General features: G+C 38.1%; 2 protein-coding genes across 5 annotated transcripts; one reads left to right on the top strand and one right to left on the bottom strand.

The window, feature by feature from the left end:
- Positions 1-7,632: 7,632 nt before the first annotated feature.
- On the bottom strand, positions 7,633-12,874 carry dtx3 (deltex E3 ubiquitin ligase 3). 2 transcript variants are annotated; one of them, XM_079478566.1, is made up of 6 exons: positions 12,358-12,801; positions 12,128-12,174; positions 11,663-11,715; positions 10,121-10,932; positions 9,737-9,954; positions 7,633-9,608 (listed from the first exon to the last, which is right to left on the bottom strand). In XM_079478566.1, the coding sequence occupies exons 4-6, from the start codon at positions 10,916-10,918 to the stop codon at positions 9,533-9,535; spliced, it is 1,092 nt and encodes a 363-aa protein (XP_079334692.1). In that variant the 5' UTR covers positions 10,919-10,932; positions 11,663-11,715; positions 12,128-12,174; positions 12,358-12,801; the 3' UTR covers positions 7,633-9,532. The 2 variants fall into 2 exon arrangements, with proteins under 2 accessions (XP_079334692.1, XP_079334691.1); XM_079478565.1 differs by lacking the exon at positions 11,663-11,715 and having other exon boundaries at positions 12,358-12,874.
- Positions 12,875-13,306: 432 nt separating this feature from the next.
- Positions 13,307-18,285, top strand: ptges3a (prostaglandin E synthase 3a (cytosolic)). 3 transcript variants are annotated; one of them, XM_079478564.1, is made up of 9 exons: positions 13,307-13,543; positions 15,887-16,000; positions 16,209-16,278; positions 16,366-16,464; positions 16,737-16,826; positions 16,920-16,976; positions 17,103-17,130; positions 17,286-17,334; positions 17,416-18,285. In XM_079478564.1, coding segments are annotated over exons 1-8 (480 nt in total). In that variant the 5' UTR covers positions 13,307-13,541; the 3' UTR covers positions 17,306-17,334; positions 17,416-18,285. The 3 variants fall into 3 exon arrangements, with proteins under 3 accessions (XP_079334690.1, XP_079334689.1, XP_079334688.1); XM_079478563.1 differs by having other exon boundaries at positions 17,286-18,283; XM_079478562.1 differs by having other exon boundaries at positions 16,737-16,976; positions 17,286-18,281.
- Positions 18,286-20,005: the final 1,720 nt, after the last annotated feature.

Below are 20,005 nucleotides of genomic sequence, written 5' to 3'. Positions count from 1 at the left end.
AGCCGCAATCCAAATAAGCAGATCACTGTTTGGGTTAGAGGTTTCATCCGTGTTTGAGCATGTGTGAACACACACACCTCCTGAGGAGGGGAAGCCAGCATCGCTCCTGATTACTGATGAGCTGTCTGCCTCTGCAGCACAGACACTTACACCCTCTGACTGTCTCACACACACTCTCACAGGCTCTGCCGCAGTGCAGGACCCAGCCAGCTTATCAACATCTATCGCTTTTATTCCATAGTATCTCTCACTGAAGCATATCAGGCTCATCACGCCAGTTCTTTCCTGCCCTGTTTGGTCATTTGCTGTTTGTGGCACAACATTTTGTTGTTGAATTTGTTTCTATTTCCCACACAATAATAATGTGACGTATTTGATTTGACACTTCATTTGTGATGGGCCGTAAGCATCTGGGTGCTCTGGGCAGACTAATAAAGCAGGCACAGCTGCAAGGATAGCATGTGCCCTGCATGACGAAAAAACCCACAGGGCAGCAACTACCGCAGAATTGCTCCTGTGCTAAAAAGGTTGAATAAAGAATGTTGAAAAATAGTGTAAATTAATGGTGTACTAAATATAACTTTATCTCAATACAGACACACACCCCTCAATGCTATGTTCCTGGTGAGCTGTCTATAGAGGCAACATTTTAAGACATCATGTGCTTCCATATCAATTATAAAGATTCCAAGATTCAGTATCATCATGTCTCCTCTGCGGAAAAAGCAATCCCAGAATGCACTGTGTAATGCAATGTAGTAAATTAAGTAAGAAATCCAAGACGGCAGAAGGTAAAAATATAATTTTTTCAGTAAATTGGTCAATATAACAAAAATTGTATTTATATGTACTGTATATTGAATTCAAATCTTACATAAAATAACAAAATAAATGTTGCATTAATTGAAACTTGCATGATGCACGAACAGCATCAAAACATACCTACCCAGCAAATTCAGTTTTTTTTCTTTGTGAACTTTGTGAAATTTAACTTTGAACAGTGTCTCAATCTATATTTTTGTTAAACACGACAAACACAGTACAGCTGTTGCTTTACGACTTCATTGCCTGAAACCTCTTTCCTTTAAAATATCACTGCAAATGCAGCTCTCTGAAGTCTGATGCAAAGCAGATATTGCCAGCTTTCTCATAGATGTGATATGAAATTTATATATCAGTAAATATTATAATCCGCCTTAAAACACCACTTTCCGAACGCATCCTGTCTGTAATTCGTACATTAATGATTCCAACAATATTGTGTCTCGTATCTGTATTGGTATAGTTGTGATGTGAACTCCGCTATTCTCCTTCATTTAGAATGATTTTTAAAGTTATAACTTAGTTGTCGTATAGTGTGAATGTCCATTAAAGCTGGGTATATACTGTATATCTCTTTTTACTCTTACAATAATTAAAAAGCTATTTTGTCATATTAATCACCAAAGCCCTAAACGGCATTTTTGTTGGACTGGTTTGTTTGTCGGACAAAATAATACGTTTTATATCATATGCTTTTATTTGGGGGAGGCACACCCTATTGAAAAAAACAGCTTATGCTGGTTTGGTATGTTTTGATGCTGGTTTGCTGGTTTAAGCTGGTCAAACCAGCATCAAAACATACCTAACAACGAGGCCTTACAACGAGAACCACTGTATTAACTAATGGTAAAATATATGATAAATGAAGAAAGTAACATCAATAAATGCTCAAATTTTTTTTCATATTCTAAAAATCAGCTGGGTTGTTTCAAATATGGAAACACTAAGATGGCCTGTTTCAAACAGTGCTTGGTCCATTTAATTATACATATTCTAACATTTAAACCAATGGTTAGGTTTGTTTATATTTTAACCTTACCACACTATTTTTAGAGCACACTTCATATTAACTAATGCAGGTATCTTATATTAATAAACAAAACCTTATTGTACAGAGACCAAATTTTGTTTATCCAAGCACAACATCTCACCCGTGTGTGTTCTTTTTTAATCACGCAGAAACTAGCTGACAGTATTGTGATCTCATATATTCCCATGAGCACCCTGTCCACCCCCTCACTCTGTATAGGGCAAAGGCAGACATGATCAACTCTTTACCATTCTTGAAGCTCTTCCAGACTCCCTTCCATTTATTTTTTCCAAGATGCACCAAATCTTCTGTGTTTCTAGGACACATCCAAACACATGATGGCATGTCCTGCCCACAATTCAGTCAAGCAAGTCAAGAGCCTTTCCCTTCTGGATGAGTAATCGCAAACCAAGCCTCTGTGTGTATGTATTCATACCGCTGCTCATATAATTGTCTAATTAAATATCGGTTCCGATGATAACAATATCCGCTCGCCTGCTCTGCGTAAACTCAAAGAGGATACTGAGCAAGCCAAGCAAAGACGCACAAACATGCAAAGATGTGCATACACACACACGCATTGTGCTCACCCTCATGCCATCACTAGGCAACAGTGCACACAAAGGCTGCGGCGGTGGCGATGCAATGTGATGTGCTGAATGTAACAGTATTGAACGCATTGTGTGCGACAGCCCAAGCAGAAACATGCGAAAGTCAAAAGTCAGGTTTACTCGTATTCTTTCCCCACCAACGACATAAAGACCAGCCGTGTCCTGTAAGTAAAGAGGAATGTAAATCCTAGGTGATGAGTCATTTTGTCCAAACCAATCAGGTCACCCATGCTTTCAAATGTCAAATACACATGCATAAAAAAGCGCTATTATAAGGAATAGCAGCTACAGCGACGTCGGTACTACATGAGGCTACTATATTGACCGTTTAAGGCCGAATGGATCACATGACTGTGTCACATGACAAAATAAATATGTTTCTTCAGTCACAACACTTTCAATTAAGCTACAACCCATTCTAGCCTTGTAAAACATCTGACCATAAACATTCATACCAAGGTAAAGCAGGTTTCTCTAACACCCTCCTCAAACTTAACTCAAAGCGCAAAAATTGCATCTGTTATTGCGGTCTCGGGCTCTTTCGTTAGGCTGAGGATGGAGGAACTGGCGAGTGAGATGATGTTAAAACCCAATGACAGGCCTGCGATTAGGGCTCACACTCCCTGAGCAAGCACTTGGAGGATGTTTCAACATGGCGTGTACTCACAAGATCTATGGCAAGTGAAGCACAAAGTGAGCTTTAAGGGGCTTATGTAAGAAACACAGAGAGACTCTATGTTCTGTACTGCTCACTTGATCCAAAAACAACTCATGTTTTTGGTATTTGGGAGTTGATGTTGGTTTCCTGATGGTTTGCTGCTGCTTCGATTTGTGTCAAGGCTGTACCGTTTGTTAGCCAGTTTTTGGACAAATACAAGTGTCAGATTTAAACCCGAAAATGTTTTGAACTTGAAGACAAATATTTTGCGCTACTTCTATGTCACTAACCAAATTATGACATTGATCATTTAACACAAGGTCAGATTTTCTTGCTATCATTGAAGACATCAGATAACACTGATAATGAAGCTGAATGCTGCCCATTCAAAAATATATATATATATATAAAATAAACAATGAAATTAAAATTAGACATGCAAAACATAAGCAGTTCCTCTAACTGCTTGGTTCTGTTTTGTTAGAAATCAAGCATTGTATGATCCTCTACAGCAGGGGTCTTCAACTACTTTTCTGTAGGTCCGGTCCGTAATCCATCACTGCTTATAGGTCATATATTAAAACATCCAGGGTTAAAGCATCCAGGGTTTGTGCCTTTTCATTATACTGAATTAAACATTTCAATCATATTTTATATACCGTAATGCGTTAGTTTACCCCAAATTCTTTTTCAAGTAGATATTTATGAAGATGGTTGAATAAATTAAAGTCAAATGAATAAAAGTCGAAAACACTAATAGGCCTACATGCAGCACAAAAGTAATCCCTGCCCCTCGACGTTAAACTGGTGTCTTATTAAGCGAATCAATTGGTCTGTGGAAGAAACTCGTATTATCATAGACATGGCTATTATCGCATCTTCAGTAGAACATTACAGTCAAAGGTTCTCTAAAGAACCTTTTTATAATCGGAGGAACCTTTTTTCGCCGCAATGAACCTTTTGTGAACCAGAAAGGGTATTTGGATGTTAAAGGGTCTTTATGGAACCATTTACACAAAAAGGTTCTAGGGGGTAATAACATACCTTGAAATGTCGCAACTGACTATTCAGGATCAAGTATCCCAGAGAGCCGTGTAATAAAAATCTATATATTCATTTCAAGTTTCCTTTTCCAGTAACACCACCGCTCGCTCATCCCACATGCAACCTCTCTGACCCATTTACCCCACTGATATCCAGTCTATTAACTGTCATTCCTCTAAAGTTATACAATAATATGTTTAAGTGGCAATTACGGATCCTCATTTTAATCACTTGTGCACACAGAGGAATGATGATAATGTCTTTAACTATAGCAAGTGATAACAGACTTTAAGTAATGAATAACAGTTCGAGCAGAGCCTTCAATCTGTCTTCTGGAAACCATGCCAAAACACAACCCTTGCCAGAGCTGTTCTCATGCCCTAATGTTGAAGTCCATCTGTAAATCTGTCAGCAGCATGTGAGGGCTCCTCTGTTAAATTGGGCGGAGAAAAGCCATACACAGATTTAAATCAGAAGACAAAAACAAGACTTATGCTCCCGCGGATTCAGACGACATGCTTTTTCCTATCTGTGCACAATATGCAAACTGCTAAATGATATTTTAAAGCAGATCTGTCTGCAAGATCAAAGAGCATAAAAAGAACAAACACTCTTTCAACCATCTTAAATAAAAGACACGTACTCTGTTGATGCCAGCTATATACTTCAGAGAGGTTCTAGAGTAAAAGAGAGAGAGAGAGAGAGAGAGAGAGACAAAGAGAATCAGAGAGAAGCAGCATGCCAAGGTTGTCCGAGTCCAGATCCTGTATAATTAAAGAGCACAGCGGGAAGGGGGCACAAGGTAGCTTCTTTGTGAAAAAAGGTGCATAAATGTTGATGCCAAAACCCCATAAAACACTGGACAATGTTGCACAGAACCATGAGAAGACATGGAGCAAAGACAAGTTTGGTAGCTGAATGTAGCAACCAGCTCACCTTTCACAATGTGTCATCATTTTGTGCCAAGATTCAATGAATGTCAATGGCAACATACTGGAAGTCACATTTACCTCCAATGTTTACATTTCTGTTTAACATGTTAGGTTTTGTCATTATTGTTACTCTATTTTAGTCATTGTCTTTAAATACAGTCACAGAGATGTTTTGTACAATTTCCTCTCCACATTTGCATTTTAGCTTCATTTCAATGGTTCCCTGCCCCCTCGTAATGCAAGCAGATGGTAATGACATGACAGAGATTGCCCTGGGAAATAGACATGATGAGTAAAAATCAACCACAGAACACACAATTCTGCTGCAGACGTAATATTGACCATTTTTAAAACAATTTAAATAAACTTTAACTTTAACTGCCTGCTAAATTGCATGCAATAGAAAAAAAGCTATTTCGTGTGTTGAAAAACAAATCATAGTTATTATAATAAGCTACATCCTAAGAAATTGTGAATCAGCCCACCCAGACTGGCATCATACAGTAGAAATTCGGTTTGAAAGTATCTTCCGGTCACAAAGCTAACGCACAACCTCCTAAACAGTAGCTTCCAAACATTCAGTTTTAAGAGTCCTCACATATTCTTCTGGTAATGTGAATTATAGAATGGAAAGGATCAAAAGGATGGACGGGAACACTAGGCAGAGTCAAAAAATGTTCTTGGCATGAGGAACAATTATTGTCTAGAGGAAGGGCTGACTGGGCCAGATGGGCCGGGCCATGAGATGGAAGAGCAGCAGATGTCCAGAAAAGCTTCAGCATGGCACTCAGTGCTTTGGAACTCACATTCACACTACTGTAGAAGCTCGCGGTCCATCCGGGCATCACACACTTGAGCCATCTGAACCTCCCAGCTCAGAGATATAATTTAGTAAATAGGAACTGGAAGATTCTTTTTGTATTAGCAATTAAAATCCATTAAAATCCCAAAATGTATAAAGTTTTTTTGATGGCATTGAAGTAACTGCATTTATTGTAATTGTTGTTTATGTTAATCATTTTTTATTCACAAATATATGATTATGATATGCCTTTTTTATTTAAATTCAAAGCAGAAATATGAACCAATCTCGCACAGCAAACACAAAAGAGAATTTCCCATGGCTAATTGTGTCAAGGAGTTATTTCCATACTCTTATCTAATACCCAGACACAGAGAGCGGTCAGTCAGGGCACATGAATAATAATCACAGTGGACCTCAAAGCAGATGGGGATTTACTGCATTGCTCAAGGGCACTCTGGCATAATCAGAGGAAATGCCTTGAGTTACATCTCAACACGGGTTTTCCAATTTACAGCACAATGCTTTTATCATCGCACCACCCGTCACGGCATTTCTGCCAACACACCCTCAAGTATCAGATGTTTTGTGGGCCAGAGAGACTTCAAGTAATACTCATGATTTTATTCCGAAGGACTATAACACAAAATCAATACTAATATCAGCATTCTATTTTTATTTTACTCAAAGCCAATAACTAAGACGGTCTATTCCTACCTTAGAGAAGGACCACAGGGGCTGATGTCTAATACTTTTTCATTCATAGCACATAACTCAGATTTATGGAGTCGTACTCTCTTGTGATGCCTGGGGAGATATGCAACCAAATCTGTGGTATAAAAAAAGCAAAAGAGTAACACACAATAATCCCAAATCAATATAATATGTTTATTAAAGTATAAATGTTTGCTGTTGTGGAACCAAAATATGCTTGGTTATAAGCTATCTTTCTCTGTGTTCATCAGAGCAAAGAAATGTATAGGTACAGGTGTGGAACAACTCGAAGGCGAGTACGATGACAGAAATATTAAATTTTTGGGAGAAGAAGCCTATGTCTTTACGTGGTCTTCGTGTATACTGGTCTGTTTTGGTCTTTGCTACACATAAATCAACGAAAGTGTGGCTATTATATATTTAAGCTATGGTGAATTTTCGTAAGGATGTGGTGGAAACGAGGCTTTGTTTGAAAACTTTACTAGCCTGGCAAATCTTGCGTGTGTATACATGCAGCAGCAGCCTACCTAACAGTGAAGATATCTTCTCCAAAAGACAGCTCAAATCTTCGGAACGAGACGATCCTTTAAAGATGACACGACAACCTGGTTGACCATTGTATCCGTTTACACCTTACATTGAAAATAAAGGTTTATACAATTTTGGCAGACAGGTGAACTTGTGACATGAAGGATAGAGGCAGTGAAGTACTAGCGCCCTCTGTTGGACTTTTTCGGTTTTCTGAACCTGCAATTGTACGACCTTTTGAAGCTGTTGAACGTGTAAACCATAAACACATAATTTATAAACGAAAATGAGTGAGATACAAAATGATCTGTTATAAGACTGACCCTTTATGTACGCTAATGTGGTGTTATTGTGCTTATCTACGCAATGCTATTATTAAAACATGATGATTTATTTTGGGGCAGATCATTTGCAAAAAATAATCTCCACCATAGATTCAGAAAACAACATCCAGGTGAAGGTCACGTGCACAAAATAAAAACAACAGAATTCAATGTAACAGAACAGAACCCCTTTATTCAAGTATGAAAATGTAAAGCACATTTTAATTTTAGCATAAAATTCAATTATGTAATACAAATCAATTAGAAAGGCAAATTATTAACTTTGAACAATCAGTCATCTTAAGAGGTCTATTTTATAAATCTGATTTGGAAGTGCATAGAATTTTGCATGACAGTAACATTTTAGTCCTACGACTGAATTGGTCCTTCTTAAAATAAACGGTGGGGTGAAGAAAACTCAAATATGATACTCTTTTAATTTAATGATACTATAAAATAAAAACAACCAAAGACAATACAAAAGCCTTTTTAACATAAAGTAAATATGTTTTGGTTTGTGTAAAACAATTGTAAGGTTGATAATCCAGCTCTACAGTATGATGGATTTAGTTTAAAGCTGAAATAATGTAATGCAGATTTATAAGAACAATTTAGAAAATAAAATACGAGTGAGTAAAGAGTACTACTAATAATAACAGGCTGTGACCTTAAGTAGAAGGCACAATAACATTTTAATGAGAAATAATCTGATAATTTGCTTCATGAAAGATAGGAAGCATAAATGTTGTACATTTAGGTGAATCTCACAAAATCTGTCAAGAACACACGGGGCCTACTTCACAACAAGATCAAAAGAAAGCTAAAAGGAAAAATTAATGATATTGTGTATAAAATTTAGATATTGATTTTTTGCATTCAGTGTAATTTGGAATGGCCTGTAAGCACACCTTTCTCCTCCAGTTCTCATAACTATAATATCATAGAATCACTTATAGTCTTGGTTAAATGTGACCTTGACTTTCTTCTGAGATTCACCCATTTGCTTTGTTATTTCATTGTTTTCTATAGTAAACTTTGCATGGATAAAGCTGCTAATTCTTCAAAATAAACCTAATGCCAGGTTTTTCTGGAAGTCTGAGGCAAAAACCCAAACGGTTACAATGATTTAAGCTATTATGCTATTTAGTTTGGTTTAAGTGGTTTACGCGCCCTTTTATTTGACATCATTTTATAAAAGTGGCAGAAGTTTTGACAACAACGTGAAGACTCACAAACCTGTAAATAACACAAAAAATCTAAATAAGGGAAAATTGAATCCAACAAACAGCAAGCAAGAACACACTTTTCTCATGCACCCGACGTTAAACGAATAACCACAACATTTCCTGAAGGATGAAGGAAAATGGATGTTAAAGGATCAAAATTAGGACTGAAATCAAAGCATCACAGGGACCTTATAATTAGAAAGGCCTGCAAAAACCACTCTGGAAGATCAGGCAGAATCCACTTTAAATTCTCACCATACGAAGATTACCTATGCTGCAAAGTGCCTCTTAGTGCAGATTACTGGAAAAAAAGGTTGTATGGGATTGTCCCAGCAGTACACATTTAGCTGTGCTATGCCATTTCTCCTCATCCAGATGTTACCATAATTTGACAAGGCCATTAAGCATAATGTGGATGGAAGAACCAGAGAAAGACAGAGGCCAGCAGCCTAGTCATTGGTTGTTACCTGACAGAGGGAAAAGGAAAGTTGTACTGCAGATAAGGAAACCTCTGTACACCTCTCGACATTCACATTTTAGCAGTCAATGGGTACCTTTAACTCAGCTGAGTACCATTTTAACATCTGTTTCGGTAAAGTGCAGCCCAGTTTGTGCCAAAGAAAAAAGTGTATGGAAACACACTGCTTTCACTCATGTAAACCGAGCAACGAAGCTAAACAAAGACTTAAAACAAAAACGTTTAAACATTGTGACAGCGTCCTGAACCAATGTGCAGCAGATGACTGTGGCTTGGTCTGACACAGTGAGTTTGTGATGAGACTGTGGTCAGGTGCACACATTTGCCATCTTTTAGAAAGGTCTTAGATGCTACGAAGAAATGGTCAATCGGGGGTTATTCCTTTCTCTTGTAGTTCCTCTGTCACCCGCACAAGATATGTAGGATCTGGATAACCAAAGCTGAAAAAAGGCCATAATAATGTATGAAATCAAGGTTGGCAAAAAACATATCTTTAAAAGTGTAACAGTACATTTATTTAATCTCAGAGAAATATTATTCATATTATCAGGCCTATAAAAGTGCATACCATCGTGGTCCACCCCATATTGAGGTCTTGTGATGAATATCATTCCAAGTAATAACATTATTCATGCCAGTGGTCATGGAGGTGCCTATGGTAAAGAGAAGGCGCTGTTCAAATGCCCGACGCAGCATGTGTAAAACACGGTTTCCCTCGGGACTGTCAGGCAGGTATGCCACGCGATCTGTGCCTGGGTACCTCACCCCGGGGTTTGGATGCTCTTGCTGAAACCATTTGAAAATATGATGGTTAACATAAGCTATTTATATCACCGAAAATTGTGTGAGACTTTTATGTGCTAGATAATGAAATGTGATCTACGATCTCTGTCGAAGTGCAAAGACATGCAAGACACACTGCTCTTCTAATTGGGCTGTAAGCAGAACTTACCGCTTGGAAACCTGGAGGGAAGGTGTAAATTATGCATATACAGCCGTAACCTTCATGTCCAGGCAACTCCAGGTCTGGGTCTCTTTCCACCATCATGCTCCCATTGGCTGGTTGGTTACCGATGAGCTGACCGTACACGAGTCTGCACACGGGACACGCCTTCTTTACCTGAAACGCCTGTTCTAAGCAAGACCGGCAGAACGTGTGGCCGCATTTGTCTAGAGTTGTCTTTTCTGCTATCTCCCCCATGCAGATGGAGCAAATAGTGCTTTCTTCTTCGTTTAACTGACTGACACTTGATTCCAGCCCGGTTCTTGCCATGGCTTCATGTTGCATGGGTAAAACCGTGCAGTTGTCCACATCACATGCATTTTTTTTGTACTTCTGCTGCTGTCTCTGAGAGCGACGTGGTTGGGGTGGGGGTGGAGGCAGCAAGCTCCCCTCCCCGTTGGGTTCCATTGCCGTCACACAAGGTAACAGAGAACGTTTCCTTTTAGGAGCTGCCTCTTGTTTGGTCATCTCTTTTCGGGCACAGCGGCATAAGTCTATAAAAGCTTTTCGCGTAAGGGGAGAAACTGGCCCTTCTGTCGGCCCAGTTTTGGTCCTGCTGCTGCCCTCCACTGGGGTGAGCCGCACGGCGCAGCAGCCGCCGCGCTCCCCACGTCGGATGATGTCTGCGCGTAGTCCCTGCTTGTCCTCAAAGTCAACCAACCAGGGCCGTCCAGCGGCTGCAAGGTAATCCCACACCGCCTGCGACACCAGCACCTCGTCACTGCCCTGCCCCGCTCGCACGCTCATCTCATCAGATGAAACTGGGAGAAAGAGATCAGTTTGCACATCAGTTGTGAAATGTATTACAAATAAAATACAGTATGAGCAAATGTTATAATATTTAGTTTTTTAAGTCTTTTCTAGTTGTTTGCTTTTTATATATCTAAAGATATATGTTATTTTAAACTATATCATCGGTAGCGGCCAAAAGTGATGTCCTGCAGGAATATTAGTAAAATATTTGTTTTAATGCCCCCTCAAATTGGATTTCATCAAAAATGAACCATCAAAATATGAGAATGTTACAAAATGGAGTACACAATATGGTTATCTATTTTTTTTCGAAAATTGTTTGGCGAAAAAAAATTCAGGTAATAAATAAAACTCAATAAGAGAAAAGCACACATTGATTAAAGTTTTATGAGTTTATTGTTAATCCAAAAAAGATTCATACATTTTGCAGCTTAGGTTTTTTTGTTCAAAACAACTAGTAATACACAAACATTTTTAACAAATATTTAATATATTTGAATATATGACTTCACTGTTTCAAAGTTGGACACCACTTTAAACTCCTACCACACCTATAAATATGCACATATATACCTAAATATATATGTGTATATGTTTTAGTAGTCAACATTTAGGATTTTTAGCTGTTTTACAGTCTCTTTAATACTCCTTGTAGAATCTCTACAAGTCAAAACTTTCTGTGTAAAATGGTTTATGATCAACTATATGTTAAACACTATTCATATGTAAAACATTTACCCTTTTATGTTTTCCCAAGATAAACATCAGCTTGTGATAAATTCGCAGATTGTCTTGTAACGACAAACATTTGATGATTAATAGGTGTGATGAGTCAAGCTTGATGACTTCACAGTACTTCATGCCTGACAAGACATGCTGCAGAAGACATTCAGTTAGACATTCTGTTAGGTCTCGACATCTACAATATTCCTTCTCATCTTTTATAAAATATATATTCATCTTCAGTAATCGTTTAATATTAAAATGTATGTTAGTATTAACCCTCTCCCTGTAGATAAGTGCCCTATGAATAAACTATGCTGAATATATGTCAACTGGTTCAACACCAACAGGCGGTCGCGAGAATCTGCAGAGGTGTTAACTGTATAAACAAAGAATCCTTACAGTATATGCTCCACTATCTGCTCCAGCTCAGACATTTCACTTGGTGCATGCAACAATTATATTTATTAAAACGAATACCTTGTGATCCCATAAATTCCTCTTAACTGCAGTAACGGCCCGTTTCCCTGTTTAGAAAATATAAATATAAGTTAAATCAATATTGTGTATTATTTTGCAGAGCAACCTGACAAACACACACATAACAGAATACCACTTGCTTTGGCGCAAGCACTAAAATAGTTCAAACATAAGAAGAATAGAAAAACGCTGTCATAAAGCCTATTGTGTTCGTGTAGTCGTATATTCACCTTCTGTGGTGACTTTGCCGGAAGAGATGAAGGTATAGGGAACCTACTGCAACCGGAGAATGCCGTCCACTCGAAGAAGTCGACAGACGACCGCTGCATTGAATTTGCCTTAAAAGCGATGACAATTCTTGTGAAACGCGAATGTATACTTGGGATATCCTACTCGAGTTCAGATAACGCCTCTCCTGAATGTTTTACGATACGCTAGCTCATTCTCTTTGTGATGTTCCAGTTCGCCGTCCTTGGCCAAAGGAAGCCAACGTAAATACAAAGAGCATCGTTGACTGTCACGACGAAAATGTCTTCTTTTTAACACCCTTGTGACACAAAGTCATCGTCCGTACGTCGAATTCCGTTGTCACACGGTTCCTTTTGTAGTTATTATAACGAAAAAAACCTGTGAATACAAGATCATGTGGGCAGGAAGTTCGTCACTGTGTAGACAGTTGGTTTGAGGCGGATTAGAGATTAAAGGATGTGACCGCTGCGTGGCGCTCTAAAAACGCAATCAATCGTCTTGGAGCTTTTTAAAGGGGAGCACTTATTTGAAACCCATTCCAGTGTAATTGGGATTAAAATATTCAATGAATAACATATCCCCCGTGTGGCCATCTTTTAATATCACGTGATTAATGGTTATGTAGTTTTGGGGGATTAGAAAATAAATGCGAGCGTGGCGCTGTTTTATACAACGTCATCAATCGTCGTGTGGCTTTATTGTTTGACCTTTGTACTTGAATTCCTATTTGTATGTAGCTTGTCATTTTATTATTTATGACTGTCCTTTATTTCCTCGTTTATTTATTCCCATATTGTCCACGTTTGTACTGTTTTTATAAATAAGAAAAACATTTCACCACAGTTAATTCTACAGTCCCGCATCAGCTGTCGTCTCGTACCATTGAGACGGCGCGATACCCTACGTTACCATGGAGACGCATTTGCTCAGGGTGCGCGCATGGCGCAGAGCGCGTAGCAGAAGTCGCTAGAAACGTCCGTCACCGCGTGCCAGTGAGTAGAACTCAGGCACGCGCGGAGTCTCGTACAGGTTGACAGTTCGTTAAGCTGCTAGCTTCCTTCTTTATGCATTCGCGTTAAACTTATAGCATAGATTCAGTACGCTACCTGAGGCGAGAAGGCGCAAGGGACGACGTAGTTTTTGGGGCAAACGGAAAGATATTAACATGTAAGTTGGACTGCATGATGAACTAACTTGTTAGCAAATGTGTTGGTGGCCTTGTACATCAGTATTTCTCGCTTGAATCGTTCATTTTAGACATTAAAAAACAGAGTATTCTTGAAAACACTGTATCGAATTGCATGGGAGAAACCGCTTATCGTCCAGAGCGGTGGTGATGGTGCACATTGTTCTCATAGCAGAGCCTGGCTAACGTTAGCAGTAGATACACAGGCCTTTAGTTAGAGCCCAGCTAACATCAGAGCTCCACTTCATTTGACTCATGCATGATTACTGCTCTTCGTTTAGGCGCTATTTTGCATTACTGTTAAATATACTGACAATTGACGCAATTTGGTTTAAGCTTTAATTCACCAAGGCTAGCTAGTTGCAATAATGGTGAAGGCTGAATTGATGTATGAATATACATTTTTTATTTGAACGAGTTAAAACTGTTGAGTGAACAAAACATATTTTTCATTAGTCCATCCTTTCATTACCTTTCGACGGCCGAAAGCAGGCTATAGAGAGCTAAACGTATATGTATATCCTAGTTAGTATTTTGTTGTAATAACTTGCATGTATTTATTTTAGATCGCAGTGTACAATATAACTATATCAGGATCCAGTTAAATTTGATGATCAGTTGTTGATGGATTTTTACCTGTTGTGTGTGTGGGTGTGTAACACAACAACAGTCCCAGGGAGCAACACGTTTTAGTAGTAATGGCTTGCTGTACGTCGAATGGATGGTTCGTCCACAGCTGTCGACACTACATATTTTAAAATGACACCACAACAATCCTCCGTTAGCCACTTTGCATTAGCATTCTCAATGACTTTGTGAAGCCCAGGGGTAGATTTAGGTTGTGTACACGTTGTGTTAATGTTGTTTCCCGCTAGGTGGTAGTGTGCGTGACGTCATCCTGCCCATCGCTACAAACAGTAGCCAGATTACCATTATAGATTTCCGCAAAATGTAAGCGAGGTTTTCTAAATGGCGATTAAAACAATATCGCGGGGTGACTGTTTTTCCATTAAATGATGTTATGCAATTAAAGTGTATTTTGATTCTTCTCGCTTTAAAGGGATACTCCACCCAAACATTCTGGTAGGAATTACTCACCCTCTAGTTGTTTCAAACATTGAACACAAATAGAGATATTTTGTAATAATGTTAGCAACCAACAGTTCTGAAGCACCATTGACTGACATAGTAGGAACATTTTAAATGGTAGTCAAAAGTGCCCCAGAACTGTTTGTTTTCCAACATATCTCAAAATATATTTGGTGTTCAGCAGAACCAAAACATTACAAAATATGTTTTCCTACTATGGCAGTCAATGGTGCTTCAGAACTGTTGGTTGCTAACATTATTCCACAATATCTCTATTTGTGTTTAACCGAACAAATACATTGTCTGCTACAACTAGAGGGCGAGAAAGAACATGACCACCTTTTCATTCATGACAGGATTTATTTTTGGGTGGAGTATCCCTTTAACTCATTCTTGTCGTACTTTGTACATTTTATGGCAGGTTGCAATTCGACTTTAGTTCATAGAGCCACCTACTGTGATGAAATCGTGAGGATAAATGAATATATTTCCTTATATATTTTCACGTTACCTCACTGTTCCTAATAAATCTCCATACGGAACTCCCTCGTTTTCCTACATTAGGGCCATCATATAAGATATTATTTAATGTGAATTAATTCCATACATCCATCTTTCCAAATGTTCTCCCAAAAACATACCGCGAATGGTCACTTGACTTGTAAATACGCCATAAAGTGTTTCCCTTGGAGTTTTGCCTTTATCATGTTGCCTGGAAAAAATCCTTATGCGAACATGAGAACTTTTTTGCAAATACATGGGGGTTTTTGCGAGATTGACGTGTTTCCATTGGGTGTATTTTCAATGCACTATTTCAATTTGCACAGTAATGCAAACCTGGCTAGTGGTTGCCAGAGGAACGTAAATTGTTGCTCTGGCTCCGTCCTCAACAGACCATCGGCTTTTAGTGTGATTTGCTACAAATATAGTTGGAATGAATTATGCGCAATGGCACGTCAAAATGAGTAAGGGCATATTACATTAGTAACAGTAGAAGTCACTCACCTCTTCCTCTTCTTACTTTCTATGAATCTTTGAAAGAATTGCATGTAGAATAAAAAGTAGCTTGTGTTAGATGTGCCACCAAAGTCTGGGTTCTTTGTGCACCTGACAAATATACTTAAGTGGTTTCTTTGGGATATGTCCTGTGGAGGACTTTATTTGATTGTCACATGGCTGTCGTGTGGCCTTATTTTCGGCATACTTAATCCGTATTTGTCTAATTCTGTATACAGGCAACCAGCAACTGGCAAGTGGTATGACAGACGAGAGGCGGTCTTCATTGAATTCTGTATAGAAGACAGTAAAGACGTCCAAGTCAAATTTGACAAAACAAAGCTTGATTTCAGGTATGTGTTTATTCTATGTTTTTATACTCTGCCACATTGACATCGTAACATAATTATTTGGAATACTACCAATAACTTATTTACATCTTTACATTTACGTATCTTTATTTAGCTGTATTGTATTAACTGATTGGCTGCCTTCATAGTGTAAAATGAATAGTGGTTCATTGTATATTGTAATGTAATATCCGGGGTTGTTGTGTTTTAGTTGTGTTGGTGGAACAGACAACATGGAACACCATAATCAAGTAGAACTATTTGAATCCATTGACCCAAATGTAAGTGATTCACTTTATACAACTGACTCATGGTTTATGATTCTAGTTGAGTATAGCATGGTATTGTGTGTTTTTTTTATTGCGCAGGGGTCTAAACACAAACGCACAGACAGGTCTGTGTTTTGCTGTCTAAGAAAAGCAGAAACTGGCAAAGCTTGGCCAAGGTTAACAAAAGAGAAAACAAAGGTAGAGTTGTATTACTTTATTTTTATTACTCAATTAAATTATTAAAATGCGAAGTTCATTTTATATTAAAAACACTTGTGTTAGTCTGAGCCGAGTTCGACCTGATTTCGAATTCTGGCTTGAGGTCCTGTGCCTATCCCGCAGCCATCACTTCACCCTGCTCTTTCCTGTCAAAATCTCTACTGTCCTCCTGTCAAATAAAGGCATTAAAAGCCCCAAAATGTAACTTTGGAAAAGATAACACAATTGTTCTTTTTATGTTCTTTGTGCAGCTTAACTGGCTCAGTGTGGACTTCAATAACTGGAAAGACTGGGAAGATGATTCAGACGAAGAATTGTCGAGTTTTGACCGCTTTTCAGAGGTGCATGACATTTTGAGGTTCTTTGACCACTATAAAACACAAATGAGTCATATTAATTCTTTTGTGTGTGTGCTTGTTTCTTTTTTCTTAAAGATGATGAACAACATGGGAGGGGAAGATGACTTACCAGATGTGGGTGGTGCAGAGGATGTGAGAGAAAAATGCCTTCCATAATATCTCTAAACTTTGAAAATCAAATATTAATTAATTCTATGTAAATATGTTTATGTACTCTAAAACTTGTCGTGGCTGACCTGTTTGTATATCAAATTCCAGGAAGAGTCTGCAGATAGTGATGATGAAAGTAAGTTTTCCTCAAAGATTGTTACTTTTCTGATAAGATTTGGTTGATGATTTGCATGCTTTGAGCTAATGTGTGTTCAGAAAAAAAATATTGCTGTTATGTTATACATGATATTCTTTAAAAGTTGAAATCTATCAACACATTTTTTTTTTCAGAAATGCCAGACCTCGAGTGAAGGAACAGAAAACCATCATACAGAGGAAGGCAAGAATTTAACTTGAGTTAAACGAAGAGAGACTAGGTTTAAGTTGGTAGCCATTTAAAAACGGAATCATCTCTTTGCAGACAAGGGATGCATTTTTACTGTTGTGTTGATGGCAACCTCAACCCCTCGACAATATACAATCTTTTCTGTTCTGCATGGACAATTATGAGCTCTCCATCATATATTGTGGAAACCGTGAATGCTCAGTTTTTCAACAATGGCTATTACAGTCTTGAGCTCTTTCCTCGGTGTCAGTGGCGTTATTGCATCCTATTACGCATACATTATAACTCGTAGTAATGGAGAAAGGGCGTGAATTATCCTTTTGACGCATTCTGCTTACATGACCTCCTGTCAAATTGTACATTTTATTTAATTCTGTTGTGTTGTGTGTGTTTGCGCTTGTGCGCGTGTGTGGAGGCTCAGATTTCCTTACATTTGAATGAAGCAAGCATTGTGTTAAGGCACATGCTTCTCAATTATCCCCAAATGCCATCCAAAACATGTGCTGCATTTGAAATGAGCGTATTCAAAGCCCTTGCACTGTTTCTTCTGTAAACTTGTTTTGTGTGTTTTTAACTGCGGTTTTGACCTTGACATAGGTTTGTATCAATCCAACATGTTCAAAGTACATGGTTCTGACTGTACACGCTGCTTAACAAAGTTATTTCAGGATGGCAATTAGTATTTGTGGATGTGTAGCAGGCATTTGTACACTTGTTTCTTCCATATGTCAAAAGTGATTAAAAAGCATACACCTCACTCCTGTACTGAACAAAAGGGTTACTTATCAACAGATGACCAATTTGTGTTTGCACTCTAAATAGAAATGCAGGTGCGACTAAAAGATTAAAACAATGTTGTGACCTGTCTTTTCAGGTTTATGAATTTCAGTTTGTTTAACGCAGTGAGGTTTTTGTCTACATATTTCTAATAAACTGTCTCTAAACAAACGCTGCATTCTCTGTTGTGCTTTTGTAGACTTAATATTGTTATAGATGGTATTATAATTTTCATGACTCATCTTTTCTGTTGAACATAATTTTTTATAGCAAATGTCAAAATGTTTGTTAAAATGCTAGATATAATTGTATGGAAATAGGTATAGATTCTGCTATTCTATTGTTACTAAAAGTTAAATCAGCGATCTTTTCTGGCTGAAAGCATGCCACAGTTTTGTCACCACAAGATGGCACTATAGCTTAATTACTGTATATCTTAATACAGCTTTACAAAAATGAATAATTTCGTTCGTTTTTGTCATTGTGACCAATTACATTGTTGTAAATTTAAGAGAGCCGTGATTAGTGGTCTTTATTCTGACATCTTTTTTCAATATTACTGCCTTTATCCCTTAAAATGGCAAGAGTCATCAAAGTTCCCTCAAACAACCTGTTGTTTTTTTAAACAAAGTTCCTCAAAAACAATTTAATGAGTTGACAGTCTAGTAAGATTTACATTCATTTAAAGTCGCTTTGGATAAAAGCATCTTGGCTTCAAACGGGAGAACATTTAACATTTAGTCAGTGAATGTTTTAAAGTCTTTGTGAAAGCTTTCCTCACTAACAAACACATATTTTCAAAAGTTCAGTCTTCAGAAGATGAAGTCTTTAGATTTTTTGGGTATTTTGAGTTCAGGCCTGGGTTTAAAACGTTTGACAGTTTGACAGTGCATCAAAGCAAATAGTTTCTATCTAGATCAACATTTCCTTTGATTCAGGCTGTAGAAATTCCTGAGTAAGCATTTTGTTTACATTGACAGTGTTTCAGGTTGAGCTGTCAATGAAAATTGTGCTGACGTCAGCAGTCTCCAATGAAGGTAACAGAAAAACTGGATTTCTGCTGTCAAAAGGTGGCTTATCGATACATGAGCAGGCAGCGTGTTAGAGTAATCCTACCCACAATAGAGGTACACAAAGCAGGCACCACCGAGCCAGCCTGGCAGAATGGCTAAAAATGACATTTCAACACCAACTGGTTTGGTTAGTTCTCCTGAAACCAAAAAAAGACTGCACGTTACGGAAAAGCCCTTAATCCAATTCACAACAAAAAACATAATAAATGGCAGTATGATTGATTAAAATAATATTAGCCTACTATGAAAATAGGGTCTTCAAATAAACATCTAAAGTTTAAAACAGTTATGCTTCAACTAGCACATCTTCTATTTGCATAAAAGCACATTCTGTGCACATTATTGTTGCTGCAAATGCAAATCAAAAGCAATAGAAACTGTTGCGAGCAGCCTTTTTGCTTCACAGCAAATAAGAGCAAAAGCACAAGCGAAGCAGTATCCTTTCACCAGAACGCCTAGAGAAGAGGCTGATACCCTCTGCTCTTCAAACATGGATTTTCCAGAGCATTACTGAGGCTCAGGCCAACAGGCCTGGCTGCATACACAATGTAAATCTCGACCTAATCAGTTCCACACAGAACCAACTGGTATAGCCCTGACCAGAGGATGCACTGGCGAAGTTCTCAGTTAGTGGGAAAAAAACTTTTCCACGGACCACTCATGTGCGAACAAAGCAGTAAGCAAAGCAGAGCGTTGATGCCTATTAAAATTCTGGGAATAAACCCACCAAAACAAAAGTAAAAGTGATCTGTACTGTACTTTGGAAAATTTGTGTTTAGAAATATTAAACGAATGCAAATGTCACGACGAAAAGA

Source organism: Barbatula barbatula, assembly GCF_947034865.1.
Source record: "Barbatula barbatula genome assembly, chromosome: 17".
Classification (NCBI taxonomy): Eukaryota; Metazoa; Chordata; class Actinopteri; order Cypriniformes; family Nemacheilidae; genus Barbatula; species Barbatula barbatula.
This window is presented reverse-complemented; position numbering and strand designations above follow the sequence as displayed.